This window comes from Bacillus rossius, chromosome 1, assembly GCF_032445375.1.
Source record: "Bacillus rossius redtenbacheri isolate Brsri chromosome 1, Brsri_v3, whole genome shotgun sequence".
Lineage (NCBI taxonomy): Eukaryota > Metazoa > Arthropoda > Insecta > Phasmatodea > Bacillidae > Bacillus > Bacillus rossius.
Window position 1 is genome coordinate 315,760,125 of NC_086330.1, and position 22,792 is coordinate 315,782,916.

General features: G+C 38.1%; 1 protein-coding gene across 1 annotated transcript in view; it reads left to right on the top strand.

The window, feature by feature from the left end:
* Positions 1 to 21,406, top strand: part of LOC134527947 (lysine-specific demethylase 8) — a 30,486-nt gene extending 9,080 nt beyond the window's left edge. The window contains exons 3-7 of the mRNA XM_063361035.1: positions 5,224 to 5,353; positions 6,683 to 7,022; positions 7,421 to 7,638; positions 19,524 to 19,691; positions 20,980 to 21,406. Of these exons, the coding sequence (XP_063217105.1) occupies positions 5,224 to 5,353; positions 6,683 to 7,022; positions 7,421 to 7,638; positions 19,524 to 19,691; positions 20,980 to 21,237 (1,114 nt within the window). The 3' untranslated portion in view covers positions 21,238 to 21,406. The remainder of the gene's footprint in view (positions 1 to 5,223; positions 5,354 to 6,682; positions 7,023 to 7,420; positions 7,639 to 19,523; positions 19,692 to 20,979) is intronic.
* The last annotated feature ends 1,386 nt before the right edge of the window (positions 21,407 to 22,792 follow it).

Here is a 22,792-nt window from a genome sequence, read left to right on the forward strand (position 1 = left end):
CCAGGATTTACAAAATTCTCGTATTATATTTACTTTCCATCCTCCGCTACACAGGACTGATAAAAGTTCACCAGATAACACCAGATAACCAGCAGATAAATAATATAAAAATATAACAAAATATTTATCGTTAAAAAAATATATCTAAAAATAATTGCATTTCACAGCACAAACCCTTCATTTACCACACGAAAGACAGTATTAGACAGCGACGTTATCCGAATTACAAATTATAAATTCAATTCACAATGTGCATAAAAGATACTTATTTACTGTGGTGTACCCTGAAAGGCTCAATATTTTCCAACTAAAAAAAATATTTAAGCAAAAAATACACAATTAAATACATATCGGACGCACCAGCAAAACCTCCCCAAAAGGGAAAAACAACGAATACCTGGTCCAACAAGCAACGACAGAAAACCCTACGAGAATCAACAATTCTACTAAAAAATATATATTATATAATTACGACGAACATTCCCAACACAACAAGCAAGAAAAACCAGACGTCCAACACTTATAGTTTTCTAGAAGCCTCTACAACAACGAACAGCCTTTAAATTTGCATCCTGCAATTTACTGTTGTTTGCACAAAAACTAAGAGCACCAACTCGAAGACTGAAGTATCTTGCATGCCTCTGTAGATTTCGCCTTCCTCACGCCACAGTCCCGTTGTCAGAAGACTGCGGACAAATGTAGAACATCCCTTCTTGTCTTCAATCGGCCCATTAGACTTCTCCGTGCCCCTAGCATAATCTTGGTTACCAAACTGTTCTTGGAATAATTTCACACTAAACTGGACTTATAATCTCGTAGCAGATAAACGGGATATACGCTCGTAGACCCATTCACTGGGGCACCACAACTCAGACCTATTCTCTTACATTACCAACACACACGTTAGCAAAACGTATTATGTATATCCATATTATAGTATTTCAAAAACAAAAAAAAGGCTGCATAATCTCGGACTCCATAAACACATTTCCATGATGATTCTCGTAGATCACTCCTCTACATCAAACGTTCAAAAGCAAACCCATTTTAACCATTGCTTCGTGAAACTTGGCCGGCGCTCCCTCAATTTTTTTATGGTAAGACTTGTCTCTCTCACCCACCTTCCCAAACTCCCCTCACACCTCAACCTCGTCACACCAATACGGCCGAGGCGACAAGACCAACCACTTCACCCAGCATTCTTCTTCTTCTTCTTCCTTGAGTGTTATGGCCTTGGGTGGTACCCGTTCAGCCAGAAATGAACAAAATTGAGGGGAAAAAGATGCATTTCACACAGGAATTGCACAAAACATGGCCGTATGAGAAAACTCGGCCACAGCCATTCTCTCGGTGTCTGCAAATACCTTGCGTCCACTGTACGTGCCGTTTGACGGTCGCTGATTTACTGACGTCGTGACGAGGTGTCACGCCTCTTCGCCGGACATCCTCTTCGGTTGGAAGCCGAAATAGAACTGATGAGCTGAGACTTGCTCCACGTCGTATATTACCGTTGAACACTAATGCGAAACTTGACTTTCCCCAACGAAATGTTGAAGTTAGAACTTGACACCATTGGAGAACAGAAATTGATATACAGCGTGGTACACAGGCACAATAGGTTGACATAATACATATTCACGATTGTATGGAGGAAATTTACCTTCTCTAATAAGGTTTTGAAAGAATTCGTCGTGATTTTTCATCAGCGGACATTGAAATAAAATGTGGTTGATGTCATGAGTAGCTGTCCCACATTCACAATCGGGAGAAGCTACAATATGTAACTTATATAAGTGACTCTTAAAGCAGCCATGATTTGATCGTAGGCGTATGTGTGTCGTGCAAAACGATCGTCCGTGGTGGTTAGAGAACCATGGGCTAGTTTGTAAGGAGGGTTGGAGTAATTTGTACGACCTTATTATGTCAATTCTTTCCCACTCCAGAGACCAGAGCGTCCGCATTTCCTGGTAAAGTTCCCGAAACATGACTTCCACAATAGGGGTAGCGATGGGAATTCCTTTTGTGGCGGCCATTTTGGCCATGTTATCAACCATGTCGTTATGTTCAATCCCCATGTGGCTCGGTATCCATGTAAATGATATATGTATACCCTGTCGTGTCAGGGAATAAAGACGATATGTAATATTTATTATGATATCTGGAGATTTATGCGATAGTTTAGTGGTCTGTAAGGCAGAGAGAACACTGTAGGAATCTGAGAGGATCATAATTCTTTCATGTTTTACTTCACCCGGCATTCGCCAGAGAAACCACTTCTCCCACAGCTGACCACACAGTTGCCAAACCAACAGCCGCGTGCGTAAAAACCGCAACTACTCAGGGATTACCAAACTCACCGCCGTGCGGCGCCACCAGGCAGGAGCCACAGCAAAAGCCTGACGTTTGCACACAGAAAAAGGAACGCGTCCACCAACCGCGCACGTCATCCGTCAACAAACAAAAACACAAAGAGAAAAAAAGGAAGAGGGGAGGGACACTCGGAAAGAGTGTCACAGATTTTATAAACAAATTTTAAGTTTGCCTGACATATTCATGATCTGTGTAATGATTAAATGCAAGAAAAAGCTGAAAGCCTTAAAAGTTGTTAAAACACTAAATCCATTTATCCATACACATATAATAAATCCTAAAGTGTGTTTGTTGGTTTATTATGTTTTATTGGTTTATTTGTCCATCTTTCACGCTTCAACGGAGTGACCGATCGACCTGATTTTTGGTGTGCAGACAGTTTAGAGGCCCGATAAAAACATAGGCTACTTTTTATCCCGGAAAAATGTACGGTTCATGTGAGATAGATCTGAAGCTAATAATGTAATTACTTCTTCATACTGAAATGGCTGAAAGGATTTTGCCATTGCATTGTTGAAAGTTAATTTCCTAGTGATATGCATGTCTTCCAGATATACAAATATTAGTGGTCTATTTTTAGGTCACCTGGGTTTGAACTGATAGTTTTCAGGGAAATCAAGCTTTGATTACATGTGGTTTATATGGTTTCATTGATTTAGCTATGTGATTTGGTTTCATTGTCTCGGTGTAGTTTAGATTTATTGTATGGTATTTTTCTGTTAATAATTTGCTAACATTTTGAAATACTTGGTAATAACAATTAAATAAATTCATTTTCCCTTTTAAAACACAATTTATAGCATTTTGATAGACTGTTTTCATACTTATTTTTCACGCGGGCGAAGCCACGAGTAGTTAATAATAAGTTAGACTTATTTTAACATTTATCTAATTCATAATTTTTGCCAGCACAATTTGTCACCTGAACGGTTAAGAAAATTAACTTTTTTTGCTTCTATGTTTTGGAAGAATACATGCTATAATATCTAACTGCCTTTTCTATTTCGTTCATTTCGTAAATGTGATGCGGTATCGAATTAAGGATTATTCGTATCGCCCCTCCGTCTACCGACCTCCAACATTCTCAACAAAGTGTCATTACTTAAAAAAAAAAGTAGTAAACTTGATCTTAGGTGTTTTCCGACAAGAGCAATCTCGTCGGACAATGCGGACACTTCGGCCGAAATGCTAACATCCGGTAATACAGGTCAGGGTGCAGGCCAAACTTTGGCGCTAAAGCAGATTGCTTATTGCATAGTATTTTATGTAATTATATTATATTTGTCGTGGACAACATAATGATTTATTCTAAAATATTTTTTAGTTGAATGTATTTATACTTATAACAGTCATATCCAAGTATTGACATCATAAATTTTAATTTTTTCACTCATAGAAAATTACTATTCACAAATTTTTGTTTTTACATTTCTTAAAGACTAGAATATGGCAGTAATTCTCGGACTGTTTCCTTATTAATTTTTTTTTTTTTTAAATTCACTCTCCATGAATGATTATATCGTAATTGAAAAAAAAAAGTACCGTCAATTTAAAGGGATAGTAATATATATTACAGATATGGCATTTATTTAGACGTTACACTCTGCCGTAATGCCTACCGCACGTTCCAAATGTGATCACAGGAATATCGAAGAATAGAAAGGGAGGGGTAAGGTAGTGCCGTTAAGAGCCCTTGGGTGGGGGGGAGGGAGAAGGAGGGAGAGAGAGTGACAAGTGCGCGCATGCGCAGACGTGCCTTGGCTGGTAGTACGGGTCTGTCTTTAGGCGCTAGTCTCCATTTGCACCTTCCCCCTTATCCCACTTCCAAGTGTTAGCCTCTCATCTGTCACACCTGTTCTTCATCTAAGCTGTTGCCAGAATCAACAATTGCGAATTGAATTTATAATTTGTAATTCGGATCACGTCGCTGTCTAATACTTATTGTCAGGTATATATGGCAAATTATTTGTTTGATATTTTAAATTTTGAATATTTACACAAGCCTCACAATAAATGGAGTAGCAGTGTCGAGTGGCCACAACACTCACCTTCCACCAAGGAGATCCGGGTTCAGTCCCTGATGGGACCAGGCGGGGATTTTTACAACTGAAGAACATGGTGGTAGTTCCCATGGGCCAGTGGGCTTTTTATAACCACAAATGCATTAGTCGCTGCTCGCTTTAGATTCCTTTTCCTGTCATGTGCCTTAACCACCTCAATAAGTAGAGATTTATTCATTCATTCTGTAAATAATTTTCACTTGTCAGGTAATGGTATTTCAGAAAGAAAGAAAAAAAGTTTTGTAGTTTCTGATTTTCAAAACTGTTATATTATGATAGCGCATATTTCAACTGTATTTATAAATAATGCTCACGTTACTCAAATAAAATTCTCTGCTATATTATCCATTCACTAACCAAATTAAAAATTTAAAAAAAAAATGGTGGTGCAGTAATGTATTTTTTACTCTGAAAGTATTTGTTTAATGGTTGTCACTTTCTTCCATTGTATCCATGTTTGGACTATTCCTGGACTTAAATATATTTTTTTGATAAAATTATATTCAGTGTATTTTATATAGTGCACAATGATTAATTTTGTCAAAAATTTCAGAATATTAACTGGTTTTATTGTTGTGATTTGAAATGTAAGCGGTATTGTTGGAAACAGAACTACTCAACTGCCCTCTGTGTATTTTTTTTTTATATCCCCCCACTTGGATATCTTGAGCAGTTTACAGATTGTGTAGTTTTTCCTGAAGTGCTACACGCAGTACAATAACAATATAGTCAGGATTTTTCATGACAGTGCCATATTGTTGTAAGTGATAGAAGCTAGGAGATTGTGTTCCAGAAACCCGTCGCTGGTTCTGAGCAGGGCTCAGGCCCTGCTGGATGCTGTGTGGGAGCAGCTCAACACAGGCCACTGGAGCAAAGTGTCTGCGACAGAGAGACAGGTGTACACCGCTGCTGGACTGATCAAGGTGTGCTTGCCAGACCAATGTGAGAGCTGTTCAGACTTCTCCTTCACTAACTGTAGCGTGAGACAGAGTGTGAAATGTGTCCCTGCCGTATTCCAGTGGGCATAGCATGGAACAGCCTGTATGCTTATTCTAGAAACACCCGTGCCTGAGATGGGACTCAAGCCAATGACCCCAAAATTGCACGCTAACTCTTAATCAAGAGTAGGAGCTGAAAAAATTAGCATCTGTTATTGTGATATAAGCATTTCTTATGGAACTTTTTTAAAACTTAATATTTACATTCTAAATGTTAAACTAAATATTCATACATAACTTTTTTTTTTCCAGATTTGTACCAAAAACCATTTTTTCATACATTTATAGATCAGAATCAAAATATTGAAATCAAGCCAGATTTTCTTTAGAAATATTATGTGGTATTATTTTGCTAGTGTGCATGTATGTGGATCTTTATGTTTATGTATAAGTGGAATATACTGGCTATTAGGTTGTTTAAATGGCTCGGAGAAACTTCTCGTGATCTTTGAGATTTTCTGTTTGTCTGTGTGAATTGATTGTTAACTATTTAATGTAGAAAAATGTTTTGAAATACATTCAAAACTCCATGCTTTTTATAATAGAATATGCCTAATGTTTCTATGCAATATTTCCTGTACTAATGGCTTGTCGTGTATTTTTCTCTAGATTTGAAACCCAAACACATGATAGAGTAATGTTACTTCTAGTTTGAATTCATGTTTGGATATTCCTTTTAAAATTTAATTTAATTTAAGTCAAAACTATAAACCAATCCAAGTTGGGTAAATTTTTAATTTTAAAGTAAATGTATGCTTTCTTATATTTTCTTTATTTTTAGAACATTTAATTATTTCCAGTGTTAACACCACTGTCTTGATGGTATTTTTACCCTATTGGCATAAGGCAAAATGTGAAGCTGATTCAAAACTTTCTCCCAACACAGGCTGCATTGCTCTAACATGTATTTCATTGCATATACCAATCTATTTTCTGTTTTTTAAGTTTGAATTCTGAAATGAACATTTCTAGCTGAAAATTTTTGGTATTAGAAATAATATAACAGAAATAGAAAACCATGATGGTTGACTCAGCCGAAAGACTTTTTAGAGTCGCAAATAATTTCTCAAATTCGCCTTTGTACTGAAAGAGATGTTTAGCTATATTTCATAACTACAATGCACAGCATTGTGCCATTGCTCGGAAAATTATGATGAAGATTTAACTAAACATTCCATCTAAAATATTTCTTTTTATTTAATTGATGCTGTGTGTACAGTGGAACATGTGTTGTTTGAACTTGTCTTGTCCCAGATACAAGCTCTGCTGCAGATGCAGTTGCACGAAGCGAGCGGTCCTGTCAAGGACGTGTACGAGAGAGCGCTGGAGACTGCAGACCGGAGCCTCCTGCTAGGGGCCCCGCTGCCTGTCATGGATGGCCAGAGCATGCACAGGTGCGCCCAGATCCTCACCTCCGTGGTCTCCACGCCTGGCACTGCCGCCGAGGGCGTTGGCGCCTGTCGACGGGCTCCGTGGACGTCGGTGGACCAGATACCTGGCGTTAGCGGAGAGAGCCTGCCTGTCTTGGATCGACCTTCCATCGAGAGGTTCAGAACGGAGCATTTCAGCACTCGGTTGCCGGTTAAACTTACAGGTCAGTCCTCTTCACTGAACACTTCACTTTCATTGATTTTTAAGCATGGATAATCTTATTACGATATGCTTATGGGGCCAGTTATCTAAATTACTGTGCTTTTTTTTTATAGATTTAAATTAAATTCTTGGTTTTTAAATGGTTTATCATTTTAAAAAGCATTTATTTAATGGTTATAAGATCTTTTAAAACCAAGGAAGTAATAATTATGTTTAAGGTTTTTCTGCAAATTTAGAATGTTGTGAATATAAATTAATCCATAATTTTGATAAGTCTCAGTAGCAATGACTATTTGTACATTGATGTACGTGAGAGATGCACATCTTGGTTGTGGGACGTACAAGTGTCGTCCCATGTTTCCAGTGAGTTGTGTACCGTAGCTGTTTGCCCCGTCGCAGGTTGCATGTCGCACTGGCCGGCGCTGAGCCGCTGGGGTGACATGGCCTACCTGAGGAGGGTGGCCGGGCCGCGCACGGTCCCCGTGGAGCTGGGGGCTCACTATGCCGACCCGGACTGGTCCCAGCAGCTGATGACTGTGTCCCGTTTCATAGACCAGCACGTCACCGGCGCCGGGCGGCCGCTGGGCTACTTGGCCCAGCATCCCCTCTTCGATCAGGTCCGTGACACACTGGCGATGGCACAAGATATTTTTGTCTCTACGAGCACACTGTAACAGTCAAATAATGATAAAAAATTTAATCCAAAGCTAGATTCCCACAACTTCCAAAAATGTTTCAATTTCACACTATATATCTTGAAAACTGTGTATTGTAAGGAAAGAGTGCTTAGAAAAAAATTTGTTGTGAATTAATATATGAACAAAAATTCTCTTCTATTCAAATTACTTTTTCCAAATTGCACTAAGCTACTTTAAAATATTCTGTGTAAATCACTTGTACTGATGAAAGTAAATATTGTTTTAGGATCAATAATTATATAATTCTGTATTAGTTATGCTTTATAAAAATATTGGGTACCAATAATGAACATACAAAAACTAACAACCACATTTTTTTCCATTTTGTGAAATGGTAAACCTCTTAAGTGGTGAAAAGGGGGTGAATGAATATGGTTTTAACGTTTTACGATAAATTATTATTACTCAGAATCTAACCAAGCATAAGAAAATAATTGGGTACCAATACAGTAAGTCCTCTATTTACGTCGTACCAATTTACGTCGTTTCGGATTAACGTCGCTAATGTTTGAGTACTCATGTTTCAATTTAAGTAATAATAACGTCGTTTACAATGACCGTAAATCTTTATTTTAACCAAAACACCGTATATAATTCGTTTATAATTCTGTTTCCTGTTCATTCGGTAGTTAATTTATGCTATGTAGCGTAAGCTACACGTTCACCGCCTTATCTTATCATACATCATGAGAGACGCTTCCTGCTCTCCACTGCTCTCCGCGCGGTGATGCAATACTACCAGCCCGCCTGCTCGGCCACCCACATATTTCGCACGTAGAAGTGTTATCTACTTCCCGCAACGACACAGCATTTTCTCCTACCCCTTTTCGTCCAACTCCTTGGCACTTCAGTCGCTATGATATTATTGAGTTGGCCGGAGTTTTAAACGTGCCGTTGTTACGTAAAATGATATAATTTATATTGTTTGCGACGTAAATTTAAAGTAGTGTTCCTCATGAAAAATATTTTACATTGATTTTTATTAGAATTATTCCCGTACGTAAATTGTAAGAATTGCGCCGCGCTATTGTATAACATCTTTTAGATGTTTATTACTTCATGTGATTATTTTAAATCAAGGGCTCTCAATGTTTGTCATACTTATAGTACTTTTATTGTATGTATGAATTTCTTTTGACTTTGATCTTACCAGCCTCCAAAAGAAAACAGTTGTTTTCTCCCGCGAATGACTCAAAGTAAAATCTGTGTAGCGCTAAACCACTTTGTATCCTTACACTTTGAATGCATTATGCGTTTATATTACGTACAGTATGTACTATATATCTGTTTTTATATTTCAATCAATAAAGGTAATAAAGCAGCTGGTTAAATAACCATTCTATAAAGCTGAGAAGTACTAGTTGGACTTGTTTCCCACGCTGTCGGTTGTCATTTGCTGATAAAATTGCCCGTTGTCACGTCTGTATGCCAGCGCTTCCAGCCGACCTTGGGCCGTGGCCGGCCGGTGGCATGAAACATGGCTCATTTTGCGTCGTTTCTATTTACGTCACGGTTTTCAGGAACGCAACCCCGACGTAAACCGAGGACATTCTGTATATGTTTTGGAATCCACTAAAAGTAAGGGTAAGAAATAAATTATAAACAACAAGCTGTAGAGGGTTCCCCCCCCCCCCCCCCCTTAATTTTCTACTTGTAAGGGTTTGAAAATGAGGTAAGTTTGGTTTTATCATAAAAAAAAAGTCTTTTCTCAATTACAAATAATAATGTCTAGATGTTAGACACAGCATTAATAACCTAAATACGTAATTAATTACATAATGTACTTTTACCATTTTTCAATATTTGACCCCAAAGACAGTACATACATCCAAGCAAATTATGTTGGAGATAAGAAACTGAGCAAGAATAATGTACATTATATGAATAATGTACATTATATGAATAATGTACATTATATAATTAAGAGCGTATGTTTTTTGCCTTTGTGATTTACTATATTCAACCACAAAAGAGGATAAAAGGCTGTCAATTTTTTATTATTGTAAAAGTCATATCTCTGAAGCTAAACAAGCAGGATGTTAGTTATCGCAGTATGATTTATTTATAAACATGCAAAATCTACCAACTCTTTTATTTACTACTTGCTGAAGGTCTACTTTTAAGAGTTTAAATACTGTAAATATGGTTTTAGCACTTTTAGCATTAAAAAATATCATCTTCTGATCAAATCTAATTTAATTTAAGATTTTGGCAATGATTAAAAAACATACCTTAAGAAAACATCTATTATAATTTTGCTGAATATCACTCTTTATGTTGTAACAGGGATTCATATTATTTTAAAAAATAAAAAATAATTATGGAATCCACTAAATCAGTATTGAAAAACTAAATTTAAATTCAATATAAATTTATGTTTATTATAATAATTTTGGAGTTTCAATCTGCGATGAAAAAAAAAATTGGATTAGTTTGGTTTTATTTGGTTAACGCAGATATTGCCATATTTACTTAGTTCTAAATTTTTAATAGTCACTATTATGGGTAAAGAGGAGACAGGTAAAATGGTAATTTTGTTTAAGTAATACTAAGCATAACAAAGTAGGCTTGTGCAAATATTCTAATTTTTGAATACGAATAAGAATAATAAACTTTTCATATTTGATTTGACTTCAAATATCAACACTTTTAAATAATGATTATTCATTTGCTTACAAATATTTGACACAAATATTTGACATACCTCGTGGGCTTGTCATATACCAACGTTCACTGCTTAAGTCATGAACAATAAGCGACGTATTAAATTTGCATTAAGTACTCAAAGTTTTTTTTCGCTACTGTCTCGGTAAACAGTAACTGAAAAATCTTATGAACAATTCAAAATGTGGTATAATTGTCATTTCAAACTTCAAAAGGAACTATTACAGTAGAACCTCGATTTAACGAAGTGCTACGGTTACCGAAAATGTTTACTCTAAATCGATATTCGTTAAATCCGATTTACCGATTTTCAATGACCCCCGCACTCATAATCGCGTCCCTACGTTTCCATATGATATCTTGTGCTGCCGTGCTATCTCAGACTTTGTCAACTTTCCATCTTCAACGTTTTTGATCTCGCTCGTACGGCCCCCGGTTCGTACGTACACCTCAGTCGTACATACAGATTTTCAGAAACCGTGAAAAATGAGACATAAAATAAAAAAAAAGTTTAAAAATATGAAAAGTATAAGAAATACGTTAAAGTTTATTAAAATACAGTCGCAGCCTGCAGCGTTTATAACAAATACGAGCTACATACACATTGCGTCACAGTAAAAAATTAAAAAAAAAAAAAATGGCCGCAAATTGATGGAAATTTACCGTCAATAGCGCGCCGTACGCGGAGAAAGGTTATTGTACTCGGTCAGCTGCTGTTACGGCGCAGCGTAGCCGCCGGCTGGCTCTCTTTGTTCGCTGAGCTGCGCAGCACTTATAAAAAACGTATTCCAAAAACTAAACACCGCGCACAAAGCTCTTACTGAGAATAATAGAGCTGTAGCAAACCGTATGTATTCGGTACTGAGTAATGGGTGCGCCATCTAGTACCGAGTATCGAAACGTTACACACGGTTGCATCTCGTTACTCGCATTTTTCGTATGTTTTACGTATGCGCGCACATATTCATGAATTTGCGTTTCAAAGAACGATGTTTGTTTATTAAAGGAATTGTGTGTGTAGACAAAGTTTGAGATTGGAACAGAAACAACGTAAGAAAGTATTGTTTAAAAATTAGAAATATGTATGTTTTTGTTTTTTATTATCGCGTATTTTCACGTTTTTTGTTCTTATTTTAAAGAAGATAATATAAAAAAGCAGCTCTAATTAGATTTTATTTGTTTTTTGGTTAACAAAAACTGTTAATTATCAAATGTTGTTAATTGTTTATATTCTATTTATTATTATTTACGCAACGTCATACTGTTTGCGTACGCAATACGACTCAATTCGTTGCTGCAACATAACATAGCATTTTATGCGGTATCAGAAGTAACGAGTAACGTAACGTGATACAGTCAAACCTCTCTGAAACGACCCCTCACGGTTCCCAGGAATAGGGTCTTAATAGAGGGGGGGGGTCGTAATAGATGTTTTCCGAAATTTTCAGTTCCTTTCACCTCCCCCCCCCCCCCTCACAAACCGATACTCGCTAAGAAACCAGCCGTACAATGGCAGGATGCTGTCACTCACAATGCTAGACGGCTTTGCTTTAAACCCACTTCAACCTTCATGACAAGTCCGTCGCCCTACAGGCCACCTCTAAAGAAAATATGTCAAAAGACAGTTTATTTTTACTGGTTAGTTTAAATGTACGTTTTCTGCTTGCCGTAGTTAAATACACTAGAACCCCGATGTCACTAACCCCGGATTTAACGAAGCAGTTATTTTACGAATACATTCTCGGGAACCGTTAAAAACTTGGACATTTTGACCAAAATATGAAAATCAGAAAAAAATTTAAAAAAATAAAAATGAAATGAAAGATCATTAAAATCTGTTAATTTTAACACACATCGTATTTTTGTGTCAGCTTTAATACTTCCAATAATGTTCATGTAAGAATAACAAAAAAAATAATGGGACATTTCCTTTAAAAATATGGCAGCGGTAGGTTCTGCAACGCGAGTGGGCGCACACGAAGCTTGCCCGGCTGGCTGGCGGCAGCGGCTTCATGACGCATAAGCTCACCCCTCCCTCCCCTCATTAACATTCTTCAAGGCTAGCTCATCCCTCCCACACACACAAACCATCTAGTGTCCTCCCTTATAACACCCCAACTTCGCTCCCCTTTGAAAAACCTTCAGTGAGAAAATGCTCTTTTCACCCTCTCTTCTCCCGTAAAATTTGGCTATTATGAATGGGGTACTAAAGCGGTGAGGGAGAGGTAAGATCGTTGTAAATATTTTCGGACCCCTCCCTCCTCGCCAAACATGCCCAAAAAAAAAGTATGTCAAAATATGTCACTTTTCACACCAAGTTCGAGTTCAGTCATCTCTGGTAAGGAATTTACAAGCTTTCAAAATTAAATATAAATGTATTTTAAAAGCAAGGGTCCTATGAAAAGGAATATACCAAATAAAATCAAGCTGCCGTCACCAAACAAAGCATAAAACGTCCAAATGCGTGGTCGCTTCGTTATTGCTCGCGCGAGAGGCGAGACGTGGAATGTTAGAAGAAAGATAAATGCGAGGGAGACAGATGGCAGCCAGTGTGTTTCCTGCGTGGGGAATAAGTGGCGTAGCTTTTTTTTTTTTGGTGAAGCGTTTTTTTTCTGTCAACCCACGGGAAAAGATAATTGCTTGAGCTGTCAAAATAAACATCGCTGCGGCAGTTAAAACAAGTCGAGGCGGGCGTGCATCCAGTCGGTCGCTGTGTATATCTACTCGAAAAACATAACATCTCAATACATAACAAGATTCCTTATAACCTACATGTATTGCCGGATGTATTCAGCCTGATCCACACAAGTTCTTTAGCCACGTTTTAAATGAAAACAACTGGCGGGCCAGTGTTGTGCCCTGTTTTGCGGACACATAAAGCTTTTATCAATTTGCTGACAGTTTTAATATATTTTTACTCTCGTTAAAATGAAGCAGATAACGTGATTCGTGGAATGGGGGTTGTCAAGCGCTGACAGCGGTCGACAGGAAGTGGTATCTATTTTTAGATATGCGCTGCCTACGGCAGTACAGCACTCGGCAAGAGAAACGCAGTAACATGCTACTCACCACAAGAAACTTATTTTCTGTCGGATTTTCTTTGGATTTTCGGCAATTTTTTCACGGTTCCTCGAAATCGGGTTGTAATAGAGAGGTGGTCGCAATAAATGGGGTCGCAACAAAAAGGTTTTACTGTACGATAGTAACGAGTACTAATTGTTATAGTAACGAATACATACGGGTACTTTTTTTTTCGTTACTTTTACATCTCTATAGAATAATGATAATGGCGTATTGGTGCGACGTGGTCACAAGTTGAAAAAACCTGGAGGATGAGAAAGGGAATATTTAGAAACGTGTGATTATTGCCTAGCATTGTTACTATGCGGGCGTGAGTGGAAGATAACGTGGTGTGTAAAGCCAGGGATAGGGGAGGGAGAGGGGGAAGCGGACAAAGAAACCCTTCATGACGTCATGTGTCACGGACAGTCTATCTATCCAGGCGCGCGCAATGGCACGCACCTACGCAATTCAGTTACAGCGCCCGGAGTTTTTAAGCAATTTGAACAATGTTTTTCAATTTTTTCGTATTTGGACAGATGATGCAAAGGCACATATTAATACATAGTACCTCCATTCTATTACTGACACCACAGAGTGTATTTTTTAATAATATTCCATTACAATTTACTTTTATTTTTTGGAAATCTATATTATTATTTTAATAAATTGGTGTTTATTGATGGTTCCTGAAAACCTTTACGTTAAATCGCTGTTTTCGTTAAATCCGTGTTCGCAAAATCGGGGTTCTACTGTATTTGTATTCTTTTCATCACAAGCAACATAAGTGGGAAAAATATTAATAAATGTCAACAACAATGTATTACAACACCACAAACCATGGAAACTCAATTGAGATGGGAATTAAAAGAAGTAAATGTCATAGTTTCAATGGCATATAAATCAATAGTTACAATCGATGTAATACCATGTGATACATCATCAGCTTATTTGCTATATAAAGTCATAAAAAACAGACATTGTGACACAAAATTATGTTAAAAAATATATATATATAATGGTTTAGGATTCCAGATGAAATTAGAAAAAATTGTGTTTATAATATTGCTGATCTAAAATACATTAAACGTGGCTGCCGTTAGGGTTAAAATATGTAAATATGAGCTAATTTAGACACTAATTTAGGAATACATTGTTTTAAAAAATGATTCAAAATTTTAGTAAAATAGATTGCAATGTGTTTCACTGTATTTTACGGTAAACAAAATTTTTCTGGATCAATATGTAGAGTAGCAGGTTGTGGAAAATATTATGAATAGGAACTGAAATGAAAGTTGGTTGGTTAGGTTAAGTTAGGTTAGCTGCATACATAAAAAAATATGTACCTATTTATTTCATAACTTAGATTTTTCCATATAATTATTGTAGCTGACTTAACCTAACCAACCTTTCACTTTAGTATTATTAGTCTAATTTTCCAGAAGTTGTTACACAATGTGGGAAAAAAAATTTCATGGGCTTTTAACTCTCATTCTACTATTCAAATTTAATGTTTGTATTCAAGAATAATTTAATATTCATATTCAATTCGAACTAAAAAAAACTAATATTTGCACAGTCTTATAACTAACATTTAACTAACATGTTATGTAAGAAATTTTACAGCTGTTCTCTACATATGAAATAAAAATGGGAATTTATCAAATGTCTTGAAATAATGGAGGTATTTTTATTAAGGTGAATTAATTTAATTATTCTTAGCATAGCTTTAACCATAATTAATTAAATTGTAAGTGTAAACGATGGCATAAACTTAATATAGATTTAGCAAATTTTTTTTAATTGTTTACCTCATGAAATGAAAAAGAAGTAAGTTTGATTTCATCAAGGTAAAATATATCCTCGAACACCTTAAAAATATATAACCAGATACTTAATCTATACTAAAATAAAAAAAGGCCTTTGCATGTTCACTTCAAAAAATATCATTCTTAAACAGTTTGGTTATGAATTAAATCTTTGATGCACCTGACATTTTATTATGTCTATTTCTTTAGAAAAAAATGTTTAGAATTCATTATGTATGTATGTATGTATGTACTTTTATTTCAATGGTAAGATATCAGCACTACCCTGAAATTGTGTGAGCGAAGCTGCTGGTTGCTAGCTAGTTTGTCATATGTGTTGTCATGAAATGCATTTTATCAAGATTATGTTTAACTTCTCAAGAAAGAAAATAAACTTTGTATGTAATTGAGAATTTCTTTCTTTCTCGAGAATTGATGAGCACATTGACAGAGTGGAAGTATAATTTAGGTAGTCATAAAAACAAGATTGTCATGTACCGTATTTACTCGCATATAGGTCGCGGCAGTTTTACCAGATTTGATGGGGGGGAAATTAAGTGCAATATATATGTGAAGAAAAAAATTTTAAAATTTTTGTGGAATTTTTTTTGCAATATTTTGCTTTAAAATGCGAAAAAGAAGTTTATATAGGTATAGGCAAATTTATTTACAATGTACACATAGTTAATTAACCAAGCGAATTTTCATAACAAGAAATCAAACACACAAAAAAAATTAAAGGCAACATTGCAAAAAATCAATCAAAAAAAAATTGGTTGTCTGTAAAGTCAGTTTACGGACGATAGATTAACGTGGCAACGTCATAACAAATCATTTTTTATTGAATTATCACTATTTTGTATGGATACAAAGAAGGAGTGAAATGAAATCTACAATTTAATTGATAAATTTACTTTTATTTGAACTCATTAATTCAAATATGTTTATTACTTTAACGAAGAGATTATTTTAATTATAACTTTTATACATGTTTGCTATTTAACTTCTTCCAATCTGTGTTATTTTGTTAAGGATAGGACGATGATAGGAAAAGTAGGAAACGAATGGGAGTGTTTCAAGTTTAATGTACCTCGAAAAAGTCAAATCGATGGTTGTTCCAATCAAGTGAATGAGAGATAGATGCGGCGTAAGCGTACAATGAGCATAACGAGACACAACGTAACGGGACAATGTGCGTTACGGGACACTTTTTTGTACGTGCAGCCGGCGTTCATCAATTTATTAGACGTCACGTCAATATGCACAAAATCAATCAAAAATATGTCATTATTTACAGGATTATCACAGTATCACAGTCAAAATAATAGTCTGAACACTCACCAAGTGTTTACCTACTTGTTATCTGAGTCAGACTCAGACACACTAGACTCAGCTGGGTCATCAACGTCGTCGTTGGAGTTGCCGTCTTGTTCCCAGATCGCTTCATATTCAGTACCGTCTATCGCGCAGGAGATTCCAGTTTTCTTGAAATTCCTCACAATTATATCAGGCATGATGAGAGCCCAACTCCTCGTGATCCATTCACACACCATGGGCAACGAAGGTCTTTTCAGTTTCCCGCCTTTCGTCAACTCTTGTGTTCCGCTGGCCATCCACTCCCCATACAGGCGACGGAGCTGCCCCTTGAAAGGCTTGTTCACAGAGACGTCAAGTGGTTGAGCATCGACGTCAGGCCACCCGGGATAACTGCAATGTCTGTCCTTGACTCTTGCAGTTTCGCCTTAACGTCCTCAACCAAATGTGCGCGGAAGCTATCTCACACCAACAAGGCCTTTTGTTTTAGAAGACCCCCTGGTCGGCGCACCCACACAGTTTTAAGCCAATCCTTTACGAGCTCAGCGTCCATCCAACCTTTCTCCTGAGCACGGACATGAATGCCGGAGGAAACTTCTCTCCCTTAGGCAGAGTCTTGCGCTTAAAAATTACATAAGGCGGTAACTTTCGCCCGTCGGCCGTCACTGCCAGCATTACTGTACAACGCATTCTCTCATTTCCTGTAGTGCGGATAGTCACACTTGACTGCCCCCTCTCGTTGACTGTTGTGTTCTGTGACATGTCGAAAAAAACTGGCTTTTGATCGGCATTTGCAATCTGCGAGAGGAGGTGGTCATTTGTTTGCCGCATCCGCAGAACGAAGTGGTGGAATTCTAACACTTTGTTTTCAAAGTCCTTCGGCAATTTTTGGCAGAGTGATGTTCTCCTTTGAAGAGAAAAATTCTCACGTCGCATGAATCTGGTTGCCCACCTACGACTGGCTATGAAATTGCAGTGCGGTATGCCCCGTGCACGTGCTATCTCTCTCCCCTTGCACATTATCATTTCTAACGAAACGCTGCAGGCATTGTTCCGTAATTCGCGAATGTACTGTCACTTGCACGTCAACTTCAGGAAACTTGCCACGTTTCGGTCCTCTAAATGCACGCCTCATAGAATTAGTGTTTTTCAAGTTGTCCTTTTGTTTCCTCCAGCCACGAATAAGTTTCTCACTAACAGAAAATGCCCGTTCCGCGGCCCGATTCCCATTCTCTTCTGCAAAAACAATCACTCGCAACTTGTACGCCGCCAAATATGAATTACGCTTTTCCATAATGCAAATCACTTTAAAAAAAAATTACTCTGGTTATCACTCTACTACCTTAACACAATTGAACGAGATAAAATAATGGCGTCACAGCATCTTCAGGACGCTCAAATTCCTTCCTCCCACACGGCCAATTAGAACATTCCATTCAAGGTCGGACCAATAATAAGCGCCTATATGGTGAAACCTGGACCACACGCCACATGAAAGCAGGGTGTTCCATTTGGTTTACCGCTGTTCCATTTATTGTACGGTAAAAACTCATTGCTGCGAGTGCTGGTTGTTGCGAGACATTCGTAGTTACGAATTTTGTAATGCACCTTCAGAGTGCCTACGTAAATTATACTACCTAAATTAAACTGGTAATTACGAGTGCTTCCTTGTTGGTCCTTCCTTAAGTACGAAAGATTTAAATGGCATCTTAGAAGAAAGGGAAAAAAAACTGTTGAAAATGTTCACGCAGTAAACACAAAAAAAATGGTAAACGAAGGGTGATGTTGCACCTGGATGGCAAACAAGTAGAAAAAGGGAAGGGGAGAAGCAATGGTTTCCCCAGCCACTATCTTATCTGTGTCGGGAACTTCCTCATGTGCCAGACCAATCGCACGTTTAAAACGAAAACCGCTGTATATATAAAAAATCATAACATGCCTTTTTTATTCGTAATTAAATTTACTACAACTTTTATTCTGTGCATTTTTTCAATACAAAGCACTGTTTTCGAGTTATAGTCTACAATTAAGACATTTTAAGAAGTCAGGAATCTAACTTGACTTCAATTTTCTATATTCGGTTATTACGAGTACTTGTTACAACAATTTATCACGCCATTATCAGCTCTCGTAGTAGCGGAGTTTTACAGTACCCGTTAACTCTTTCGTGCATGGCGCGCCGGCCGTTCACGTCATTAAATTACCAGTGCGACCTATATGGGGGGAATCTTAAATACCAAATTATGGGTGCGATCTATATGCGATCGCGACATATATGCGAGTAAATACGGTATGTTAAGATAAATATGAAACATTTAAAGATCAAAAGAAACAATTGAAAAGTTAAACTCTTTAATTTTTTGTTTCTGATTTTAAAAAAAATATATATATATAGTTGTGAAACCACTTGCAGGTTTTTCATATTTAATTGCCCAAACTTCAAAATTGTCACAGAAAAACTCTTTTTTTTATGAGTACTCTCTGATGTTTGCTCAGTGAAGAGAGGAAGAAATGAGAATACAGTTTTATATTGCACTATAAAAATGTACTGGTCACGGAAGTCACAAATAGTCCCAAAATAAACAGTAACGGTATTGGAAGTCAAGAAAATGTAACTACCAGCTGATTTTTTGCTAACTTGCATTTTGTTATTTTTATGCCTCACTTCATTTTATGGTTGCACATGATTTAAGTGAGTAATCTCCAGCTATTTTAATATTAATAAATAGTTGGAGGCTGTTCGCTTAAATCACATTCAAATTAATACTGTACAGGTTTCAGCTTTACAGCTTATCTATAAAAATTTACCTGCGATATATAAAATTTGTAGGGTTCTGAAAGAGTCCTGATATTGGTTAACTTATGTAGGATCCTGGAAAAGTCCTGAAATTTGTTTTAACGTATCCTGCTGATGTCCAGTCGGGGGCTGAAGTGTGAAGTGTGCATTGAACCGCACAGGTACCAGAGCTGAGGACAGACATACACGAGCCTGAGTACTGTTGCCTCAGCAACAACTTGCAGGACACGGATGCTGCAGCCGAGGAGACAGACATCAACGCTTGGTTTGGACCTGCCGGGACCGTGTCGCCTCTTCACCACGACCCCAAACACAACCTGTTGGCCCAGGTGGGTCAGCAAGCAGCACATGCTATCATCACATACAGCACATTGCTCTGTAGGATGCCAGCATTTGTTCTAATTAGAGATGTCAATGTCACAATAACACTGTTTTCCATTCTTGATTGTGGTGTCAATATCATTCTCAAATCCTAATTATTACATAAATTTTTATTATTTAATCAGTTATGCATATTGTCACGGTTCAATATTTCGTAGGATTTTTGAAATCAAATTTGGGCACTTTACTGATGGGACTCTGGGCTGGCTGCTCTGTTCACTCGTCTGCGCAAGTGGCGAGACCAAGTAATTGGGGCACGGGGCCGGCACGGCGCGCTGCTGGCTTGCAGATTGCACATTCTTTCGTAGTTTGTTTGTTTGTTTGTCTGGTCGTGCGCTGGTGCAGCCACTAGCCGTGATTACTGGGGTGCGCTGTCGCAACAGGCCGCGCGATGTGACCACACGTCTGGGCGGAGGAGCTAGAATTCTCAGTTTTCCTGGTTAGTTGTTTGTAAATTTGGTTTCAATAACCAGGGATTGTGCTGGTAGGTGCGGTGGTGCGCGAAGATTTAAGCGCAGGTTAGAGTGAGGTCGAGGCTCACTCAGGGGGAGACTATGCCCCCTGTGGCAACGTGTTGTTAGAGTTCTGGAGTGAGAGAAACTACACCCACTGATGGCTGCTTTTTAACCTCCGCCCACACACTAAAGGCACTGGCCCACCCCGCCAGCAGTCCAAGATTGGAGAAAAAATGCCTTTGATCCTAGTGCGGGATTGGCACGCTGTGCACTACCGCTATTTTATAGTATTTTTCACATAGTAAAATTTTTCTTGGAGACACAATTAACTGGAAAAACTAAGCTGCTGGATAAAAATAAACTAGGAACAATTTTATGTGCATTTTCTCTTATTCACAGAAACTACGTTAAGAGTAAGGGTTTTAGTTTATGGGCCTGTGGAATTTCACTGTAAGAATGGAAAAAAACAAGTAGAAAAAGGAATATTAGCCTGTTTTAGAAAGGGCAGGGAAGTCATAATCATTATAAATAGACCATTGAAGGAAAAAAAAACATTTACATTACCAAATTTAACAGTTTCCAACATATTTCCCTTTCTTTCATTTTACAAAAATTTTTCAGTGTAAAAAAATTTAATTTTTAGGGAGGTGTTTAACTTACCACTATTTTTAATATTTTGTTGGTCAACTGGATGTAGTTTGAAACAGCTTGTGACTGGTTGTAATGTGGTGCCACATGCATCAAGCTGGTTCAGTAAGGAATGCTTGACGTGTGGGCGCAGGTGGTGGGAGAGAAGCGGGTCCTGCTGTACAGCCCCGCGGACTCCCCGCGCCTCTACCCGCACGAGACAACCCTGCTGGGCAACACGGCCCAGGTGGACCCCGAGCAGCCCGACTACAGCATGTGCCCCGAGTACCGCCACGCCTCGGCCTTGGAGTGCCGCCTGCGTGCCGGGGAGATGCTGTACATCCCCCCGCTCTGGTGGCACCACGTCAGGGCCCTGACGACCAGCTTCTCCGTCAGCTTCTGGTGGCAGTAGCCGCACCAGCGACTCCCGGCCAGCAGTGTGGATCGGGACATCATAAACACTCTCACATTTATTTATTTATTTACGCTATAATTTCTTCAGTTCTCATGTATATTATTGTCAATTCACACTCAAATAATTCTAACTACTGTATTTTATTAAACGTTTTCTCACTTCTCGAGTGTGAGAGTAATAATTTACATACTTATAAGTTGGTCTATGTGATTTAATATTTTAAAAAAATATATGTTTTTCAAACTAACTTTGTTTAAAGTCACCCAACTTATGTACTCGAGCAGGCGGCAGGCAAGAAGGTCAGTCATTCAAATAGTACGTACCGTAATCACTCGCGTAATGTCCGCAGTAATTTGACCACTTTTTTGGCCAAAAAAATGGGGTGCGGACATTATGCGAGGAAAAACAAAAATACAAAATTTTGTGTCTTAATTATTACTAAAAAGGCACAAAACGTATCTAAAATCAATTTGGATTTAACTAGCTACGTATTTTAAAAGAATATTGCTGCGGGATCGCTTGCAAACAACCCGGCTTAGACCATGTTTACTTTGCTGTAATTGCCACCGGTAACTGTCTCGCACCCGCCGGAACATTAAAAAAAATTACGCGCTACACTGAAATAACTGTGGTTACGTGTGCCTTATTAATGTGATTAATATGTGATGGATTAAAACGGCTATGAACGGCACGGCTGCAATATTTTAGCCGTACCATATCCTTACGTGCGGCGCGTAGGGAACCAGCGAGCTGGCAACAGTACAGTGACTCACCAGTTCCACATCTGCTGCGCACTGTACTCCCCCCCCCCCCCCCTTCCAGCAACTGATGGCCTTTGTGACGTAGAGAAGGAGGAAGGGAAAGGAAACATTTAGAGCGTGAGAATGGCCGAGGGAGGGATTCCAACCAAATGTAAACAAAGAAGGGTTCTGTTCTGTCCTGACACGTAAAACAGGGTACACACTAATTAAAGTTGACGTTTCTTTTACGCTGTGCTGCGTGTCTTACCTCAACAGAAAACAAGACTGATCCATTTCAGCAAATGTGATGTTAATTTTTTTTTTCCGCGCCTTTACTTGAACCATTTCATACGAAACAGCACAGGCATTACTTCTTAATTCACGTATATAGTTTAAAACTTTAACTTCAAGTTCTGGGAACTTCCCAGCCTTGGGTCCGCGAAACGCACGCCGTGTTGCATTTGTTGACTGCAACTGTTCTTTTATTTTCCGCCACTGACGAACACTTTTTTCCTGCACTTCAAACTCCCTTTCAGCAGCCCTGTTCCCATGCTCTTCAGCATAACGAACAACTCTTAATTTAAACCGCACAGTGAAGGATTTATATTTACCCATTCTGTACTCTACACTACAAAACTCGACGCGAAACTCATGCCTTGAACTTGCGTGCGTGTTGGTCAGCTTTGTTTACCGTTACCGTGCTTTGTTCAGTTCAACGAATTTGCCCACCTTTTCAGGACAGGAGAGAAAGGACAGCTGAAGGTCACGGCTTTGTTTACAGAGCCGTCAACTTTCCATTCGTACTGCGTCCT